The 21603-nt window shown below is 39.1% G+C and overlaps 2 protein-coding genes across 2 annotated transcripts; one reads left to right on the top strand and one right to left on the bottom strand.

The window, feature by feature from the left end:
* Window positions 1-1160: 1160 nt before the first annotated feature.
* LOC131327964 (RNA pseudouridine synthase 4, mitochondrial) lies at window positions 1161-5860 on the top strand. The gene is made up of 10 exons (XM_058361078.1): window positions 1161-1587; window positions 2241-2315; window positions 2468-2611; window positions 2704-2751; window positions 2844-2924; window positions 3302-3415; window positions 3553-3654; window positions 3949-4060; window positions 5232-5278; window positions 5380-5860. The coding sequence occupies exons 1-10, from the start codon at window positions 1243-1245 to the stop codon at window positions 5722-5724; spliced, it is 1413 nt and encodes a 470-aa protein (XP_058217061.1). The 5' UTR covers window positions 1161-1242; the 3' UTR covers window positions 5725-5860.
* A 1618-nt stretch (window positions 5861-7478) lies between these two features.
* On the bottom strand, window positions 7479-12351 carry LOC131327962 (D-3-phosphoglycerate dehydrogenase 1, chloroplastic-like). Its single transcript, XM_058361075.1, has 7 exons — window positions 11700-12351; window positions 9806-10182; window positions 9615-9725; window positions 9414-9509; window positions 8442-8747; window positions 7659-8028; window positions 7479-7573 (listed from the first exon to the last, which is right to left on the bottom strand). Exons 1-6 carry the CDS (start codon window positions 12223-12225, stop codon window positions 7663-7665), a joined length of 1782 nt encoding a protein of 593 aa, XP_058217058.1. The 5' UTR covers window positions 12226-12351; the 3' UTR covers window positions 7479-7573; window positions 7659-7662.
* Between the last annotated feature and the right edge of the window lie 9252 nt (window positions 12352-21603).

Genomic DNA, 21603 nt, shown 5'->3' with positions numbered 1-21603 from the left:
TGTGTGTGTGTGTGTGTGTGTGTGTGTAGAGATTGGCTTACTTTTTGAACATGGAAGAAGTTAGTGCTGCTGATTTAAGTAATGTTTTGGGCATTGGAGTTGCTGTTCTTTACTTCAAGACGTGCTGCTATATTTTATAATTTATGATATAGATTTAATTTTAATCCTAAATATAATGGGTCATTATTGTTTTTCTGTCACTGAATTTAATTATTCTATAAGTGGTTTTGGCTACTTTATTGGTGGTTTTCGTCAATGTTTTTCAGTCAAGTGTCAAGTATTTCGTGAACCATATTGGGTTTTGATTCTTAATAAAATGTCTATTATTATTTTATGAGTTATTTGATACTTTAAATTTTTAATTTTATGAGTTTATATTTTGTGAATAAGTGTTTGGATGCTAATTAGAAAGAACCGGAACTGAACCGATTTTGTGGTTTGGTTCTGATTAGGTTCCGCGCATATATTGATTAGGTTCTGGTTACCAATTTTCTAGAACCATTGAAAATGGTCCGGTTACTGATTTTCTAGAGAACCCGACCAATCTGGACTGTATACACCCCTAGAATATATAAAAGACAAAGAATTAAACATCTTATCTTAGTACCAAATTAATAAACGAAAAAAAAGAAAATAAGATCTTTCGGTCATCCCAAACATAGCTTACGTGAGGCTGAAGGCCTTGCAGACGATGATAGTAATTAAAATTACAGAACTATGATCAAAAGTCCCAAAATATTCAATAAGGAAGAAAAAAAATCCCTAAACTATCTTTTGTTCTTCATACTTTTACAATCCGTTCCGATCTATTGTTTTTTATCTTTATAATTCTTCTTCTCGAGACGTATGATTAATTATTTTCTTAACAAAATAATCAGTTAACATCAATAATACACGCTATTTTTAGGAAAAATTAATATAGGCTGAACACTCTTCGTTCCGCTAAGGTCTTTATTTCTTAAGTATTTATTTCTTGCTTTACGAGACAAGTCTTCTCACAATATAACACATTTAATTTAAATAATAAATATTTATTTTTCTTAGCTGAACAGGCCTAAGCCCACTAATTCGTTGAGTACTGAGCCCACCAAACAAGCGAAAAGCCCATTTATACATTGGGCTAAAATAGCCTCCTTTTTTCCTATAACCCAAAAAAGAATTATCAACAAATGTATTTGCTGTTAAACCCCCACTACTCCAAAACCCTCAGGTCCATCAAGCCCAAACCCAAAACCCTACAAAATGAATCTCTCCTCCGCCCTCTTCCGCCGGGCCGTCCAACCGTTCGCCGCCGCATCTCGAGGCTCAACGACCCTTCCGTTAGCCTTTCAGGAATTTCAATCTCAATACAGCACCGCCACGACCGATGCGGTGGTGACTGAAAGGAAAGATGAGAAGTCTAAAGGCAAGTGGTTCACCTTACCGCCGTTCAATAAATCGACCGTCGACGGCGCTGCGCTTGGAAAGGAGCTGTCAGGACGGCGTTCTGATGACGCCGTTACCGCCACCACGGCGCTTAAGTGGGTCCTACGGTGCTGCCCTCAGCTTCCGAGGTCTCTTGTGCAGAAACTCTTTCGCCTGAGACAGGTCTAGCCCTCAATAATCCCAATAGCTATGGAGAGTATTTTGCTTATCATGGGGTTTGCGTGTTGTTTATTTATATGATAAATAAGCTAACAAGCAGGGTGAACCAAACGGGCCCTCGAATGATTGCTGTTTGTATACAGTATGATTTCGTTCCATATTCCTTGCCACCTGATTTTGTAGAGGGAAATGCTACAATACAAGGGTGTGTACTATATGCATTAATTGAATTCATAACATTTTGGATTTATGTTACGAACTTTTTATACGAAAGTTATGAATTCGAGATTGATGCTATGAGTTTTTATCCATTAGTGTGTATTGTCGCATTTCCCTTTTTCAGAAACATTACAGAAATATTTTTTGTCTTCTTTTTATTGGTTTGAGGTGGTGGTAAAAAGTAACAGCATAACGTGGGGATTTGGAAATACATTTAACACCTCCCCGATCCAAATTTCATGTCAAAGTGAAGTTTTGGTAGGAACAAAAGGTTAGCTGAAATATTTTGAAATTGGTTTCTTCTCATAAATGATAAGTGAATTTTCACTTTTTATCAAATTTGGGGTCATGGCGGAAACTGCAAGGCATAACAGTGAAAAATGGTTAAATGGTTCTCCTGATTTTTCAAGCCATTTTGACCCTAAACCATGTTACAGGTTCGAAGAGAATCATCTGATTTGGCAACGAGTTCTGATTTGGGTGTTCAAACACACAAACATAAGCTTACAAGGGTAACTCAGCTTATATTCCCGTTCAATTTAAATTCCTTTTCCTCGTACTATTTATCTGTTTGCACATACAAAGAACGCTTTCCACTCTTATTTCTTCTCATGGGACCAAGTGTTCTTTGATTTCTTTCACGTGATATGTAAATTATGTGAAGGTAGCTGCGAAAGATCAAATGAATGTAGGAGATCAGATATTTCTTCCTATAACTGTTCAAGAGTTTCCCTCAGAGACTGGGAAACCAGAGTGCTTTTGTGATGAAGAAGAAATGGAGTTTCTCCGCAGTCTTGAGTTGTATAAGGTGCTTAAATTTTGACATTTGGCTTTTTCAGATAGTATTGACATCATGTTATTTTCTTTCCAACATCTGAAGTTAAATGTTCCAATATTCAGGATTCAGCCATTATTGTTGTGAATAAACCCCCTGGAATGCCTGTTCAGGTTAGCTATCGGCATCTCCAATCTTATATTTATCTGTGTAATGACAAATTGTGGCCATTGAGTCACCTTATTCAACTAATGTATTTTGACAGGGTGGAGCAGGCATAAGAAACAGTTTAGATGAAGTAGCTGCTAGTTATTTGAGATATGATTACACAGAACCTCCTCGACTGGTGAGCTTTTATTTAAGTTCGGTATAGATGGTTTGCGTTAGAATAGTAGCATAGCTTTATTGCGATAGAAAAGCTTGTTATATTTCCACTCTCACCCCTTGTTATATGACTCTTTCTATATGTGGTGCAACCAATGCCCCTAAAGTGTTTGTATACCAAAATATTTGTTACACCTCAAATACAAGTGGTCATGCGACAGTAATTCAAATTGTGTTATCCCCTGGTTGAATTGGTGCATTGGGATTATTTTTTTATTTTCCCCCCTTCCCTCTGTCTTCTTTGACCGCATTTCCTATATAGTCAATTTCTACTGGGATGAATGTCTAGGGGTTCTCAATCATCCTCTCTTGTCTTTTTACAAGTTTGTTTCTTATTAGGTGCACAGACTGGATAGAGATAGTAGTGGCATCTTGGTTATGGGGAGGACACAAACAAGTGCCAGAGTATTGCATTCTATCTTCCGCGAGAAAACTTCTGGAGCATCAAGTGATGTGTGTTTTTACTTGCCCTTTTTTGTCCCTTTTTTCTTTCAAAGGAATAGAATTGCATCACTGGGTCTTCTTCATTTTTCATTTCTTTTTCTACTATTGCCTTTGTGAGCTATATCTCATAAATTTTCCTTTTGCAGGATCTGCAAAATATAAAGAGAACATTGCAAAGGAGGTATTGGGCACTTGTCATTGGGTACCCAAGACGCTCTAAAGGAATAATATCAGTGCCACTAAAAAAGGTTACAGTCTCTACTTACAGCTACCTTGTGTCCTTGCACCTTGGTTTATTTGCTTCCGTCTTGCCCTTGCTGTGTCACTTTATGTGATTCACTTGTTTGTTGAAGCCGACAATCTATTTTTATTTTTATTTTAACATCTCATTGCCAAAAGAACACGAGTTCCATTTTTTCATTGCACCACCCATGCTTTTCATGGCAACATAATCGATTTTTAGCACATGGAATCAAAAAAGTGAAAACGGAATAGTCTTGCAACCTCGGAAAGTCTAATGCGTTACAATTGACTTCTTTCAGATGATAGTGGATGATGGAAAATCTGAGAGAATAACTGTAGCTAACGATGCTCAAGTGATGTCTTCTCAGCATGCCATAACAGAGTATCGAGTAATTAAATCTTCTTGCAATGGTAAGCTCTGAACTTTACTCATTTGCAGATAGCTATTTACCAATCACAAGACAAGGAGGAATAAACACAGTTCAGTGGATTCTTGATGCAATTTTCACCGGCGTAACTAATACCACTTCCATCACACATTCAGCACACATGCTTATTGTTTTTGAAAGTTTACCTGAATTTTCTGACAAACGCAAAAAAAGAAATAATGCCTTTATGAAATATGACAGTTTTTTACGCTTAAAATTTAGAAACCCTTGTTATTCTGCCGATTTTGATTGTGCTGCTCTTGTGAGTGGTACTGTTGTACTGTCAGGTGATCCAATCCTTGATGTGATCAAGCTGTGTGGCTCATAAGTGACTCTAAGTAAAATGCATGCTACTGCCTTATTAGTTCTACTTTTTAGTTCTTACCTGCTGAGAAGCTGTTTCGTACAAAAGCAGCTTTATGTTCTGCAACATTCAAAGTTCTAAGGGCACGCAAATTGTTAAAGTGTCAAATGCATCTGATTCCCATTTGAAGGATGAGGTTTTCTTATGTTTTCTAACATCAATGGCGTGTAAATGGTGCCACAGAACATCCTATGGATATTTTGAGAATTTTATTCGTAGTTCTACTGAAACTAGAATGCTTACTTAATTGGTGACTGTCCAAACCAATGTATTTAACACATATCCAACATCTTTAGAAGTGTTGAGTGTTCCACAGGGGTACTTTATACATTCAAAATCGATATAACATAGCTGATACTTTATTTGTCGAGAAGAAAATGGAGAAAAAGATAGTTCTTCAGTGGTTGAGGTAACACCTATGTTTTCTCAACCTGCAGTTAAGATAAGATCCAATTTTCTTTCCATTTCTGTGCATGCCTATGTGATTTGGAAACTAAAGGGTAGAAGCATTGAGAACTTCTGTACTAACGTATGTTGGATATTGGCTTAGAGTCAATGTTGGTGCTTGGACATTGTCCGAACTTTATGCCTTCAATCTACAGGCTGCTTTATGATGATAGATGTAAAAATTGCAGGTTATACATGGAAACTAAAGGGTAGAAGCATTGAGAACTTCTGTACTAACATATGTTGGATATTGGCTTAGAGTCAATGTAGGTGCTTGGACATTGTCGAACTTTATGCCTTCAATCTACAGGCTGCTTTATGATGATAGATGTAAAAATTGCAGGTTATACATGGTTAGAGCTGTCTCCTCTCACTGGTAGAAAGCACCAGGTATGATTACAGTTTTCATGATTCTATGTATCTTCTTGCTTCAGTTTTTACTCATAATAACACTGCACATGTTCTTCTGTCCATGTTCTGCTACAAAAAAGCTTCGAGTACATTGTGCTGAGGTATTAGGTACACCTATTGTTGGAGACTACAAATACGGATGGCAGGCTCATAGGAAAATGAAGCATCTACCTGGCTCTATTCCTGAGAAGTTGCCGAAGGGAAAAAGACTTCCCTTTGGCCTTGAATTGGAGAAAGGAAGTATTCTCGAAAAGCAGCCTCTTCTACACCTTCATTGTAAAGAGATGGTTTTGCCCAACGTGTCTAGCGCTTTGCACCATGTGCAGTTATCATCGGGGTTTGACCTTTCAGGTCTGGAGAGCCTAAAGTTAACTGCTCCTTTGCCTTCACACATGGAAAAGAGTTGGAACATTCTGAATTCTTGAGCTACGACTAAATTCTGCAATTCTCTCTTCCAGAGGCAACTCACTTGACTACATCATTCACACACTGCCAGTGTTGCATCCCCTTGAGCCTCACCCATATTTGTTGAAGTTTGATGGGAATTCGATCTTAACAGGTCTCCCCACTACCCCACTTCATGTCTCAAGGCCTCTTGTCGTGCTTGGTGACTCTCTCTCTCTCTCTCTCTCTCTCTCTCTCTCTCTCTCTCACGTTTGCATTCATACTCTCATATACACGAACACACATTATACCATTGTGGGAAATAACTTTAGAATGAAATTTGTGTTTGAATGGGTGAAGGGAGGAAGACAGTAACTGGGAGCTATGTAGGGAGCACAAGGCAGAAAGAGGAGATGCTAAACTTCTGCAAAGAAAATGGTGTCACTTCTACCATTGAAGTCGTGAATAGGAGACGACGTCAACACTGCTTTGGAGAGGTTGGAGAAGAACGACGTCAGGTACTGATTTGTTGTCGACATCGCCAACAGCAACAAGTAGATTTGATCACTAGTTAAAAAAACGTGTGTTTAGTTGGTACTTATTAGAGGGCATGATCGTAAGGAATAAGTTGGGTTAGATTCACATATTTGAAAGTGAGTCTGATTTTAGACTTAGTAAGTATGGCTGATAATAGAAAGTGTTTGTAAGTACGAATTTCCAAATCATTTGAAGGTTTAATGGGAGAGACGGAAGTCATATAGACTCGTTTTGTTTGTTTTCAGGTGTCTTCTTTGCAATTGCCTATGCAGGTGGCGGGAGTTATGTGTACTTTGTTATCCAAAACACCTATCATAAAAGAACCACTTGGAGGATTTCATGGCTTGCGCTTTTTTGGTCCAATTTTCTGTTTTTCCAATTGGATCCTTCAATGCCCAGCTTCTGGTTTAATGGTTGCAGTACTTTCGTCCATTCACTCCTACTTGGGTGCTGGGCATGAATACGGTAGTATCCTTGAAATTGAAAACCAGAAGCAAAGCAAAGAGGCTTCTGTTACGTTAGAAAATCTTCAACATAATTTAAATTTGTGCTTTTCGAAAAAGCATGAAAATTTTGGCAAAAAGAACGTCTTCACTTCAAGACTGTCCAAACTCAAGTCGTTCAAATGCGTCGGCTGCTTATTTTATCAAATTAGAAACATATTTGGTCACTGGTCCGGTTTATCCATAGGGGTATCCGTCTCTCTATGGCATCTCTCTAAAAAGTATGTGGCTGCACAACGTTCAATCTCACCGTCCAAAAGTATTTTAAGGATGAAAACAAACTAACTACCAAGAACGATAGATTCAACAACCAGTAACAGCCTTATTTCAAGGAGTCAAAAAAGGCTCTCTCTGCTGGGTTCAAAATGGTCTCATCTTTGAAGTTCGTTAATGTATTTATTTTTACACGACGTCAACAAATGTTCTCTAACTTCCTGATTGAGGGACCCTGTACATAATAAACATACCAAGCTTAATCGTTTTTAAAGCTCGTTAAGCTTATAAACCAAAGCTCAAAACAAACTACTACTCGAGGTAAGCATAAACTGACCAGACATTGAATGAAAAAGAAAAAGAAATATACTTGTTTAGAGAAGAAATTTACTGTACTTGTTTTCCAGGTTGTATTCCGCCTGGGTTAGCATCCATTCTCTTGAAAGATAAAAAATCTTAGTGTTCTGTAATCGATATTTGACTTATCAAAAAGAAAAAGAAAAAGAAGAACCCACGTTTACATGCAGAACAGATGACCTACATTTCAGCACGTCTTGCCCTTTTATTTAACCTGGGAATAAAAAACAATCACAACTACAAAATCACAATAGCACAGCCGCATTATTCTTTGCCTCACCTAAAGCCCATCACAAAACACAAACAACAATCGTCAAAACGGGGCACCAAACAAACATGATGCAGTTGTGGTGCAATAGACATACCACACTATAACTTGAGGTAGACAAACTCTTCGACGGCTGGGATCTCTCCAATCCTTTTCAAAGCATCCTTGCTCGGATGCTCATCCACTCCGATTGCCATCACTGCCTGCTTCCGCGGAGCAATCCTTCCGACACTCATAAAGCTCACATTCACATTCTCCTCCCCCAATACGCTCCCCACCTTCCCTATCATCCCTGGCTGATCCACCTGTCTACATAGTATAAGACTCCCTTCCAAGCTCACATCAACTTCGAATGACCCCACCTTCGTCAAATGCGGGACCCCATCTTTCACCTTCCCCTCCACTTTAACTTCCCCTGATTCAGATATTGCGCTCGCAAATTTCGATTCCACATTGGCAATCTGGACCTGGAACAAGGGGCGATTCCACGTGTTAGTTTAAGGCGTCAATTGGCCCCATCAATTCCTAAAAACTGAGAACAAGTATATTATGTATTTTACAAAACTTCAATGGAGTTTACCATTTGATCCCATTAACCTAAGAAAAGAACATGTAAATATATGATACGGGTCAGTCAGGACTTTCTGTTCGTCTTTCTGAGCTGAGACCAATAACTTTGTTAACCAATTTAGAGTCCATCTACTAAACGAACGCAAAAATCATGTTAGGAACCTGTGTTTAAATCAGGAAATTATGGTGAACTGAAAATAAACATTTTCGTTGTAACATCTTATTTAGTATAGCGCTTGGCTCTTTTCCACCTCCCAGGGAATAAAATATCATATAACCCCACTACAAAAATTTTGGAGTCGCCACTCACCTGGATGAACTCAAGAGGGCTTTCTGGGGATCCATCTAAGAGGATTCTTTCTTCGGAAATCCGTAAACCTCTTTGTTTGGCAGTGAAATCTGCGTTTACCAAGTTCACAAAAACGCTGGATATGGGCTCAATTAGACCTTTGGTGATCATGGCCCGGAGGAGTCTGGTGTCAAGGTCGTCGGGAGCTCGAGCAGAAGCATACGTCACTTTTACTGATTTCACACCACTGCCGCCTGCTATTAGTTGGACCGCTAGTCTACCCAGCTTCTCGGCGAGTTCAACAAATGGTTTCAGCTCTGTTAGGACCTGCAGGTTTCAAGAGAGAATATAATTAGAACCTCAATATTGAAATGCTTCGAAAAATACCCAAGCAGAGTAAAGGACAAAAGTCACCAAAAAAAATAACCACAACGAAAAACTAGTTCACTAAGTAGCTATAAGGACGATACTAAGTTTAGCAGCTCTTAGTAGATAAAAGCAGCTAACGTTCAGTCATATACGAAGCACGTACACAAATACAAGTTACGAATGTGGAATGGTAATTTTTCCAGTCAGTTCAATTTTACCAGATTGCATCAAACACTGCTGATTCTAGCCCATCCATTTCTCTGGAGGCACGAACTTTTTGAATCATAAACTTTAGTCATCACACAAAATTGAACATTGTACACCAAGTGGTTGTACATTTACGAATTGCTTTTTACCCATGCCAATTTTGTATACTACTAATCAGAAACAATGATCCATTGCTCTGAGTGGTGGAGTGGGAGGTGCCACACAAAATGCAAGAACAACTATTCTTCATCATATCGAAAGTGTAGGTATAAACATTCGCAACTCTAAGAAAATAATATCCTAAGAAAATACAGCAAGGAAATTGTACAGCATTTGCAGTAAAAAGGGTATACCATGTTCCGTCCAGAAAATACCAGGAATAAAGAAGTTGATGAAAGCAAAATTTCGTAAAAATACCTCAGCAGGAACCATGGGTGCATTGACTGCTGTAGCAGCCAGCTCCCCTCTCAAAGCTCCAACAACAGCTTCAGCAATTTCAATTGCCACTCCTTCCTGCACATCAACACCAACATTACCTAATGATGTGATCACAGAAGTCTACAGAAAAAAAGAAAAAAAAAGGATAGAGTAGATGTCAAGGCCCGTCATTCAACAAACCTGAGCTTCCATAGTACTGGCGCCAAGATGTGGTGTTACAGTCACTCGTTCATCACTTACTAATTTGCTGTCCGCAGGTGGTGGCTCTATTGTGAAAACATCAAGTGCAGCCTGAAATATGGAAAAAGGTTATCAACCCGCTTCGACAAACAACAAATTGCTTATGCTTCGGAAAAAGAGAAAGCAAGAACCTGAGCAACAATTCCGGCATCCAATGCCTTCACCAAAGCTTCTTCATCAATTACTCCCCCGCGAGCAACATTGACAATTCGAACTCCTTTCTTCATCTTGGCAAAGGTTTCATCGTTGAGAACCTTTGATGTGGAAGCAGTGAGAGGCATATGCAGTGAGATGAAGTCAGCAGTTGCTATGGCTTCATCGAAGCTCACGAGCTCCACACCTATGGCACGGGCACGGTCTGCTGGGGCATAAGGATCATGGGAAATCACATGCATACCAAGCCCCTTGGCACGCCTCGCAACTTCCGACCCAACCTTTCCAAAACCCATCACAGCAAGTGTTTTGCCAACAAGGGATACTCCCACATATTTGCTCCGCAGCCACTTCCCTGAAGTGGAAAAGAAAAATGTGACAAATTAAGAGGATTCTGTATTTCTAGTTTACAACAAACCATGCCATTAGGCAAACACTTTGTGCAAATAAAACCAAACATAGGCACGTCAATCTTCCCCCACCCCAAATTAGTGGAGACTGAACTGGATGTACATTTGGGCAACATTAACAAGAGCAAGTCTACACTTGTATTGAAGACAGAACAGAGATCCAGTTATGACATGAGAACATATATGAAGAATCGGGTGGCAAATCAGGTGGCAGTAGCAACGGGGCAACCAAAGCACTAGCATCTAAAACAGGAGATTTTAACATGTATGTGAATAAGCACATCACTGGAAGCAGCAGCAGCCTGCAACCCAGTGACGATACTGATTGGTACATTAAGTGTATTAGATGCACTGAAAATAGAGACGCAACACAATTGAATCCTCAGGAAAGCAGTTCCTAACGTGTCTGCAAATACCAATCTCCGAATTGACCCTTGTGGATCATCATTAGTGTTAAACTTCGCTGCTAGTGGTGGTAGAGCTGATGAATATTGTGACAATGCTAGCATAAGTTTAGCAACAAGTGTTATATTCTAAGCCATCTGTTCTTAAATTTCATAATGAAACAACTTGTACAATTTTCCCCTTTCGTTTCTCATTTTGCCATAACACCTATAATTTGCTTTATTAATATATAAACAGAGAAATAAAATATTGATTGGCGTGTTGCAAAGGTACTGCATTGGCCAACTCTATACTGAATTTAGATGTGCCATTAGCTAAAGCATATAGCATCCCACTTCCAGGCCTCGCTCTTTAGAGGCTCCGTGTTGGGTAAAGTGGTAAACAGTGCTGCTGACCAAATCGTACAGGGTACATTTTTTCGGGACTCATTTTCAACATTCTTTTAATGTCTCTTGTTAGAAGGGCAGGTCTGGTGCAACAGTAAAGTTACTTCTGACGTGGACGTCACGGGCTCGAGTCACGGAAAAGCCTCTCTGCTTGCAGGGATAAGGCTGCATACATCAACCCTTTCTCAAACCCCGCAATGGTATGATGGGAGTGGGTTTGCCCTTTTTTTAATGTCTCTCATAAAATAAAAAGGTAAAAACCCAAAAGCAATCCAAAACTCCAAAATCTTAATGACCAGGAAAAAATCAGATCTAGCAAGTTTCAGTACTTCCCATTTCCAGCTTTCTAAAAGACAAAAGGAAGAAAAGGAAACACAGAAAAGGTAAGCCCTACATAGAAAAAGCCATACATAGAAAAGGAAATGAATATAATTGCAAACGAGTAAACTAGATCAAAAACAAACTTTACTTTAGCAAAAGGACCAAAAGCTTTACCACAGAACCTGTTCGAAGAAATGCGTAACCGGAAAACTAGACAACAGCAACCGATTTCGAGTTCGCAACAGCGAATAAAAACTAATTCCATAACAAAAAATCTCAACAACAACAACACACTTGATGAGAGAGAGAGAGAGAGAGAGAGAGAGAGAGAGAGAGAGAGAGAGAGAGACCAGCTTTCACAGACGCACTAGCCTGTGCAATATTCCGCGCCATGGCAGCCAAGAGCGCGATCCCATGCTCCGCGGCCGCAATAGTGTTCGCCGTGGGCGCATTCACCACCAGGCACCCGTGCTCCGTCGCTGCCGCCAGATCCACGTTATCGATCCCCACGCCGGCGCGTCCCACCACCTTCAACCTCCCCGACGACGCCTCGAACACGTCGCGCGTAACCTTGGTGCCGCTCCGCACGATCAGCGCGTCGCAGAGCGAGATCTTGGTGCACAGCTCCTCTTGAGTCAGGTTGTAGGAGCAGTCGACGTTGGCGAACTCTTTCAGGAGGCTGATCCCGGCCTCCCCGAGCTTCTCGGCGACGAGGACCGTCGGTTTGGCCCCCGAAGAGACGGCGACGACGAACACCGCTTTCGCCGAACGGTTGCGGCGGCGGGGGAAGGAGACGAGGGCGGTGGCGAAAGGGGAGGAAGGAAGGAGCTTGGTCCATGAGAGTGAGGCGGTGGGTGGTTTCGCAGAAGCCGCCATTGTCTGGTTTTTTGAATCTCGTTCGGTTTAGTTTTGTTCGTGTGTGTATTTATTCTCTCTCTCCCTCTATATATGGGTGTTTTCTTCCCTCTCTATATCTATCTAAGAAGGAAGGAAGCGACTGTTGTCTTTGGATATATACTGGTAAACTAACCTAATTTGTAGTTGGTGGTGGTGGGTGTGGGTGAAGAGTGTGAGTGGGTGAGTGAAAGGGACACATACACAGTTACTGGTGAGTATGAATGAATAAAATACTCCTCCTTTACTAACCGAATGCTAAAGTTACGCGCGCCCGTGATTCTGGGATTTACTTAGAGGTGTCAAATGGCACGGCCGTTTAACTTCGTGTTAATCGTGTTTCGTGTCGTGCCGTGCCGGCCTGTTTACTTTATTTTTTTAAATCGTATCGTGTCGTGCTGTGCCATGCCGTGCCGTGCCGGTCCGTTTACTTAAATCGTGTCGTGCTGTGCCGTGCCATTTGCCAATCGTGTCGTACCGTGCCGGCCCGTTTCTGAAATCGTGTTGTGTCGTGCCGGCCCATTTTCTTAAATCATGTCGTGCCGTTTTCAATCGTGTCGTGTCGTACCGATCCGTTTTCTTAAATCGTGTCGTGTCGTGCCAGCCCGTGTTCTTAAATCATGTCGTGCCGTGCCGTTTTCAATCGTGTCAAGATATGCCGGCCTATTTACTTAATCGTGTCATGTCGGATCGGGCCGGGCCATGCTGTTTTAAGTCGTGTCGTTTTAGTCTGCCCTAACATGTGTGGGTTGACTTAAGGCATAACTAATCTTGCATCAGATATGCAACCATTGTATACATTTGGTTTTTTGGCATATTGGAAACTCAGCGACATTGGGCAAGAATAGAAAGATCTTTGCATTCACTGCATCCTCATAAAAAACAAGGGATGAGTGTGTGTGTTTTAGAGAGAGTGAGAGAGAGAGAGAGAGAGAGAGAGAGCGAAGTTGCTATTCAACTTCGGTTGCCCCTTCTTTTTTCTTTTTTTTCTTTGAACGTCTCCTCTTTTTCCTCGCTTTTCCAGCTTCCTACTTAATAAATCTTAGACAATTTTTTGGTTAGTATACAAACGAATTTGGTAAAGGGCTAAATCAATCTGCAGTTGCGCTTTCAATTCTTATTGTCGCACATTTGAATAGTTTGAGGTGTTTTCTTAAAAAAGTTTTTACCGTTTTACGCTCCTACTAGTGCACGAGAATTATGTTAGGCAAAAGGTTTACACTCGATCTCAGAATATCATAATCACTCTATAACTTGCAGAAGAGAAAAAGGAGAGGACAATTCACAATGAAAGGAGAAAAATAATAATGGACGCTGCATTTTCATATACCATGGCACGCCAAAAAAATTTAACAATTAAAAAAATAACATATTACAACCCCTAATCAAAAAGAAATTATTGGTCTTAATGAAGTAAAATTTAACAATTAAAAAAATAACATATTACAAATGGTCCTATTGTCCTAGTTCAGGCTATCCAGCTAACCCTTATTTATATATATATTTTTCCCTTATTTCTACTATGTATTTTTTTTCTTTTTTGTTTGACACTTTTTTTTTAATTTTTTGTTAGATTTGGGGTAAATAATATATGACTTTTGCACGTTTCCTTTCGTATTAAATTACTCTTGCACCATAAATATTTTGATAAGTTTTTTTAATTTTACTTGTTATCTTGTATTGTAATGTTAAATTTGCAAACCAAAGGTCCAAAGCCTATTTAATTTTACTAACAAAAACAAAACAAATATTTTTACCGAATAAAATTTGATAGTTTTTTAAAAGTGAAAAAATAATTTTTTAAAAACATGATTTTTTAATAAATTGTTTTTTTAAAAAAATTAAATATTTTAGTTGTTTACCTTTAAAAAAAGGTAAACAAATATTTTTTACCGAATAGAAATTGTTTAATTTTTTTAAATTTTAAAAAAAAAAAAGCCATTTGGCTTATTTAATTTTTTTTCCCGTGTCTCGTGTCGTGCCCTTTCGTGTCCATGTCATGCCAGGTCATGCCTGTGCTCGTGCCCGTGCCTTGCTAGAACCGTGCCGTTCCTGTCCACTTTTCGTGCCTGTGCCCGTCTACGACCGTGTCGTGTCGTGCCGTGTCCGTGCTGTGCCACCCACTTCCGTGCCCGTGCCATGCCCCGAGCCCACTACAATTGTGTTGTGTCGTGCCGTGTCAGGCCAATACCGTGCCTGTGACGTGCCGTGCTGTCCCATGCCCGTGCCCGTGTCGTGCCGTGCCGGCACGGCCCATTTGACACCTCTAGGTTTACTTCTTCTTTTTTTTTTGTGAAGTACATAAGGGGCAAAACTGGGTTAGGGGGGAAGCGCGTGGGCCTTACCTGAATGGGGTGGGATTGGACTTTTTGCTCGTGGTCACTTTGGAAAATTTTACTCCACTACTCCCCAATTGTTAGTATATTGGGCAATGTCCGTTTGACCGAAAAAAAAGTATTGGGCAATGTCATGACTCATGTGGTGCTCGGGCACCTTAAACCACCACACAGTTCTGCAGGACACAATACCAAGTGCTTGAATCTCTTAAAATATTTGTGATAGATAAGAGTGTTGGTAGAATGCGCTCCATTACATGACGAATGGAGCGCTTTCTATCAATAATGCATTGGTGAAATATCACAAGGAATCCAAAATGTGGTCACCACAGTATTAGTGTAAGACAAAATACAGAAAGCAATGTGTAGTAGGTCGAATATGCTAGTTCGATTTGGTTCAATACGCTCGGCGGAAGGCCAGACTTGGCTCTTCGATTCTATTTGAGCAGATCGGACCAGATACCGGACTCTGTGGGCACACGCCTCGAAAATCGCATCGTGACAAGCGAGTGTGCCCCTTTTTTTGGAAAGCGCGGCGAAACGCTCAATTCAAAGTCGCCACTTGGGTTTGAAGGTCCACGACCCAATGAACCGAACTTGAAACATTTGCCACGTTGTTTGATTTGGAAAAGGCTTGTAGACTGGTCCGTCGTCACCTTGATATCTTAGGTTCAGAAGCCAGGTTACGAGAGGGAAAGGGTTTTAAAGCACCCCTATCGCCCAATCCAGAGATCGGTCTCTACTCGGGCATTTGTAAAATGTTTGCGATTCCTTCTCATTAGTCAATTTTTAGCCGGTTAAGGCGGAGAACAGTTTAGAAGATTAAAACTGTAACAGATTTGCAAGATGTGATAGATGGCATGCTCGCTTATTGAAATAGTTAGTATAGGATGAAAACAGACTCTTGTGGGAGTTTAAACAGACTGAGAAGCCTTGTTTTAGAGTGTTGTACGCATGAAGAAATTAGCATGCACTAATTAAGTCACTGCATGCTAATCCAACATGCACGCTACACCAAGACCTGCGCATGCCAGTAGGTTCAAACCCACAGTTCTCATTTTCAATCCTCTGGGCTTTGGAAGGAACAGTACACACACAGGACAAACCAAGCAGTTTATATGGTAGTTAATATACAGTTACAGATAGTTTGAATAGATTACAAATCCACAAAATGAATAAAACTCCTCATAAATAGTGTGGGAACAAAAATAGCAACCAAAGCCTAGTTACCCATGCAAAGGCCAACCACTGGTCAGGACCAGACCTGCGTGCGTAGGTAGACCATTGCTGTGCGCAAGTTTGAGTCAACAAATCAGTGCTTGGTTCTACATGTTTATGGGTTCTAGGACATATCCAGAAAGGCCCCAGAGGTATTCTATAGCAGCAGCAGATATGCATATTTAAATAAAATTAATAGTTTTAACAAAGAAAGCAGTAAAGTGGTTGTTAGCATGCTTACAGTGACGCAGCGGAATTCACGAGAGACTAGTTAGCGTACTAGTCCAAACGAGATAAACAATTCGTCGCAACGAGCAATTCTTGCGCACAAGAAAGAAAGAGAAAATCTCTGAATATTATTGATAAAAGTTATAAAAGTTGAATAATTGAATAGGTTACAGCCCTTTTTATAAGACCCTAACCCTAGAAATCCTACTGTAAAAGAAATAATAAATCATGCCAAAACAAGAGGCATTAAATAAAAGATATTTCCTAATTAATTAAAATAAAATCCTAATTCTTGTAGACCAAGAATCCTAATAAAGGCAGAAATCAAAATCAAACTGAATACGGAAAGTTAATAATTCTAACCTAAACAATAAACAACTCGTCGCAACGAGCAATTCTTGCGCACAAGAAAGAAAGAGAAAATCTCTGAATATTATTGATAAAAGTTATAAAAGTTGAATAATTGAATAGGTTACAGCCCTTTTTATAAGACCCTAACCCTAGAAATCCTACTGTAAAAGAAATAATAAATCATGCCAAAACAAGCGGCATTAAATAAAAGATATTTCCTAATTAGTTAAAATAAAATCCTAATTCTTGTAGACCAAGAATCCTAATAAAGGCAGAAATCAAAATCAAACTGAATACGGAAAGTTAATAATTATAACCTAAACGAAAATATTCCTAATCAAAATTTTATTCTAAAACAATAAAAATAAAATACAAAAATTTTCCATTTTTGTCCTACATCAGTCTCCTTTTCTTCAAAAGAACTCGACCTCGAGTTCTCATTAGAAACTTGCCACCTTCTACTCCAAAGAAATAGATATTTGGAATACTTCAACCTCTTGTTCGTCTTCCAAAAATCATTTAAAGAAAAGTATTTATACAATAATCTTTTCTCTTCGTACTTCAACTTGTTAACAAGATGTATTAGACGAATGTTCGGAACCCAATCAAATTGTTGCACACCAAGAAAATCGACAAAATTAGCATCATTAATTCTGCTTTGCCCGCAATCATGTTTTGAATCCTTTCCATGAATGTATTCTTCGACATGATCGTTGGCTGAATCTTTTGAATCTACTTTTTCGGACACCAATTTACTTTCGTCAATGTCACTAACCAAAATCTCCTCATTGACACTAATATTAGTATCAACCACCTCCAATGGACAATTATTTTGGTCATCAACAACTTGATCACCAAAATCGATACCTTTTTTTTATTATCAACTTCAATTATAGTTTCCTCTTTTTCGCTAATACCAAGGTCAAATTTCTCTTTACCATCAGCTTCAATGTGCCCACAATGACTGCATTCAACATCGACCTCCACTGTTTCTTCGATGTTGGGCTCAACAAATATCACCTCCTCTAGTTCAACTCGATCTCCTTCCTCTTCTGCGATCTCATATCCATCATAATAGCTGGAACGTGATGAATCTGAGATTGAAAGATTTTTATCGGTTTGTTGACGCTTTGAGTGACCCGAACCCAACAGTCTCAGTGATGTGTCCCTCGAGTTTTCAGTAGCCGCAACGGTATAATTTTTATTACTTGAAAAAGAATAAGACAACCCAAGATTATCTCGGGACAATTGCTTGGACTCAAGATTTCTTCGATACTCTTCATATAACATCTGACCATGATGCGATTGAAGAAATCTATCACTCATCAATCGTCTCATCTTGAGCCATGTCTCGACTGGTTGTTTATACTGGCGCTCCTGATTATATTGCAATTGCTTCCACCATCTAGAAGCATAGCCTTGTAATTTACAAGTCACGTATCTAACTTCCTTTTCTTCCGAAATTTCCATATACTCAAGAAACTTATCAACTTTACGAAACCAATAAATTAAATTCTCAGGATGGCAATACCCATTAAAACTAGGAATTATTGGTTATACCTGAAAAGTTGAAAAGTCGTCATCTGTGCGGTAAAACCCTTCAAACCTTGAATGTCGCTTATTCGACTGATATCCATAATAATCCCCAAATAACTTGTCTTCAGATTCATCCTCACTATCAAGTTGATAATAAGAATATCTTCCGGAGACGTTTTGATTAATAGGTTGGTTGCGGGCAAATCCCTCAACGCTGTTCCTATCAACTTTGCGTTTAACGGATTGACCATGGGCAAATCCTTTAGTGCGAGTCCTTTTAAATACTTCACCACGACGAACGTCAATGGGTGTGTCTTCAACTTTGTTTGGTGCCATCGAACCAGGCAAAGCCTTGCTCTGATACCACTTGACGCAGCGGAATTCACGAGAGACTAGTTAGCGTACTAGTCCAAACGAGATAAACAACTCGTCGCAACGAGCAATTCTTGCGCACAAGAAAGAAAGAGAAAATCTCTGAATATTATTGATAAAAGTTATAAAAGTTGAATAATTGAATAGGTTACAGCCCTTTTTATAAGACCCTAACCCTAGAAATCCTACTGTAAAAGAAATAATAAATCATGCCAAAACAAGCGGCATTAAATAAAAGATATTTCCTAATTAATTAAAATAAAATCCTAATTCTTGTAGACCAAGAATCCTAATAAAGGCAGAAATCAAAATCAAACTGAATACGGAAAGTTAATAATTCTAACCTAAACGAAAATATTCCTAATCAAAATCTTATTCTAAAAAAATAAAAATAAAATACAAAAATTCTCCATTTTTGTCCTACATGAAAGGATTCAAAACATGATCGCTGGCTGAATCTTTTGAATCTACTTTTTCGGACACCAATTTACTTTCGTCAATGTCGCTAACCAAAATCTCCTCATTAACACTAATATTAGTATCAACCACCTCCAATGGACAATTATTTTGGTCATCAACAACTTGATCACCAAAATCGATACCTTTTTTTTTATTATCAACTTCAATTATAGTTTCCTCTTTTTCGCTAATACCAAGGTCAAATTTCTCTTTACCGTCAGCTTCAATGTGCCCACAATGACTGCATTCAACATCGACCTCCACTGTTTCTTCGATGTTGGGCTCAACAAATATCACCTCCTCTAGTTCAACTCGATCTCCTTCCTCTTCTGCGATCTCATATCCATCATAATAGCTGGAACGTGATGAATCTGAGATTGAAAGATTTTTATCGGTTTGTTGACGCTTTGAGTGACCCGAACCCAACAGTCTCAGTGATGTGTCCCTCGAGTTTTCAGTAGCCGCAACGGTATAATTTTTATTACTTGAAAAAGAATAAGACAACCCAAGATTATCTCGGGACAATTGCTTGGACTCAAGATTTCTTCGATACTCTTCATATAACATCTGACCATGATGCGATTGAAGAAATCTATCACTCATCAATCGTCTCATCTTGAGCCATGTCTCGACTGGTTGTTTATACTGGCGCTCCTGATTATATTGCAATTGCTTCCACCATCTAGAAGCATAGCCTTGTAATTTACAAGTCACGTATCTAACTTCCTTTTCTTCCGAAATTTCCATATACTCAAGAAACTTATCAACTTTACGAAACCAATAAATTAAATTCTCAGGATGGCAATACCCATTAAAACTAGGAATTATTGGTTGTACCTGAAAAGTTGAAAAGTCGTCATCTGTGCGGTAAAACCCTTCAAACCTTGAATGTCGCTTATTCGACTGATATCCATAATAATCCTCAAATAACTTGTCTTCAGATTCATCCTCACTATCAAGTTGATAATAAGAATATCTTCCGGAGACGTTTTGATTAATAGGTTGGTTGCGGGCAAATCCCTCAACGCTGTTCCTATCAACTTTGCGTTTAACAGATTGACCATGGGCAAATCCCTTAGTGCGAGTCCTGTTAAATACTTCACCACGACGAACGTCAATGGGTGTGTCTTCAACTTTGTTTGGTGCCATCGAACCAGGCAAAGCCTTGCTCTGATACCACTTGACGCAGCGGAATTCACGAGAGACTAGTTAGCGTACTAGTCCAAACGAGATAAACAACTCGTCGCAATGAGCAATTCTTGCGCACAAGAAAGAAAGAGAAAATCTCTGAATATTATTGATAAAAGTTATAAAAGTTGAATAATTGAATAGGTTACAGCCCTTTTTATAAGACCCTAACCCTAGAAATCCTACTGTAAAAGAAATAATAAATCATGCCAAAACAAGCGGCATTAAATAAAAGATATTTCCTAATTAATTAAAATAAAATCCTAATTCTTGTAGACCAAGAATCCTAATAAAGGCAGAAATCAAAATCAAACTGAATACGGAAAGTTAATAATTCTAACCTAAACGAAAATATTCCTAATCAAAATCTTATTCTAAAAAAATAAAAATAAAATACAAAAATTCTCCATTTTTGTCCTACATGAAAGGATTCAAAACATGATCGCTGGCTGAATCTTTTGAATCTACTTTTTCGGACACCAATTTACTTTCGTCAATGTCGCTAACCAAAATCTCCTCATTAACACTAATATTAGTATCAACCACCTCCAATGGACAATTATTTTGGTCATCAACAACTTGATCACCAAAATCGATACCTTTTTTTTTATTATCAACTTCAATTATAGTTTCCTCTTTTTCGCTAATACCAAGGTCAAATTTCTCTTTACCGTCAGCTTCAATGTGCCCACAATGACTGCATTCAACATCGACCTCCACTGTTTCTTCGATGTTGGGCTCAACAAATATCACCTCCTCTAGTTCAACTCGATCTCCTTCCTCTTCTGCGATCTCATATCCATCATAATAGCTGGAACGTGATGAATCTGAGATTGAAAGATTTTTATCGGTTTGTTGACGCTTTGAGTGACCCGAACCCAACAGTCTCAGTGATGTGTCCCTCGAGTTTTCAGTAGCCGCAACGGTATAATTTTTATTACTTGAAAAAGAATAAGACAACCCAAGATTATCTCGGGACAATTGCTTGGACTCAAGATTTCTTCGATACTCTTCATATAACATCTGACCATGATGCGATTGAAGAAATCTATCACTCATCAATCGTCTCATCTTGAGCCATGTCTCGACTGGTTGTTTATACTGGCGCTCCTGATTATATTGCAATTGCTTCCACCATCTAGAAGCATAGCCTTGTAATTTACAAGTCACGTATCTAACTTCCTTTTCTTCCGAAATTTCCATATACTCAAGAAACTTATCAACTTTACGAAACCAATAAATTAAATTCTCAGGATGGCAATACCCATTAAAACTAGGAATTATTGGTTGTACCTGAAAAGTTGAAAAGTCGTCATCTGTGCGGTAAAACCCTTCAAACCTTGAATGTCGCTTATTCGACTGATATCCATAATAATCCTCAAATAACTTGTCTTCAGATTCATCCTCACTATCAAGTTGATAATAAGAATATCTTCCGGAGACGTTTTGATTAATAGGTTGGTTGCGGGCAAATCCCTCAACGCTGTTCCTATCAACTTTGCGTTTAACAGATTGACCATGGGCAAATCCCTTAGTGCGAGTCCTGTTAAATACTTCACCACGACGAACGTCAATGGGTGTGTCTTCAACTTTGTTTGGTGCCATCGAACCAGGCAAAGCCTTGCTCTGATACCACTTGACGCAGCGGAATTCACGAGAGACTAGTTAGCGT

The sequence above is a fragment of the Rhododendron vialii genome, chromosome 5a, assembly GCF_030253575.1.
Source record: "Rhododendron vialii isolate Sample 1 chromosome 5a, ASM3025357v1".
Taxonomy (NCBI): Eukaryota; Viridiplantae; Streptophyta; class Magnoliopsida; order Ericales; family Ericaceae; genus Rhododendron; species Rhododendron vialii.
This window is presented reverse-complemented; position numbering and strand designations above follow the sequence as displayed.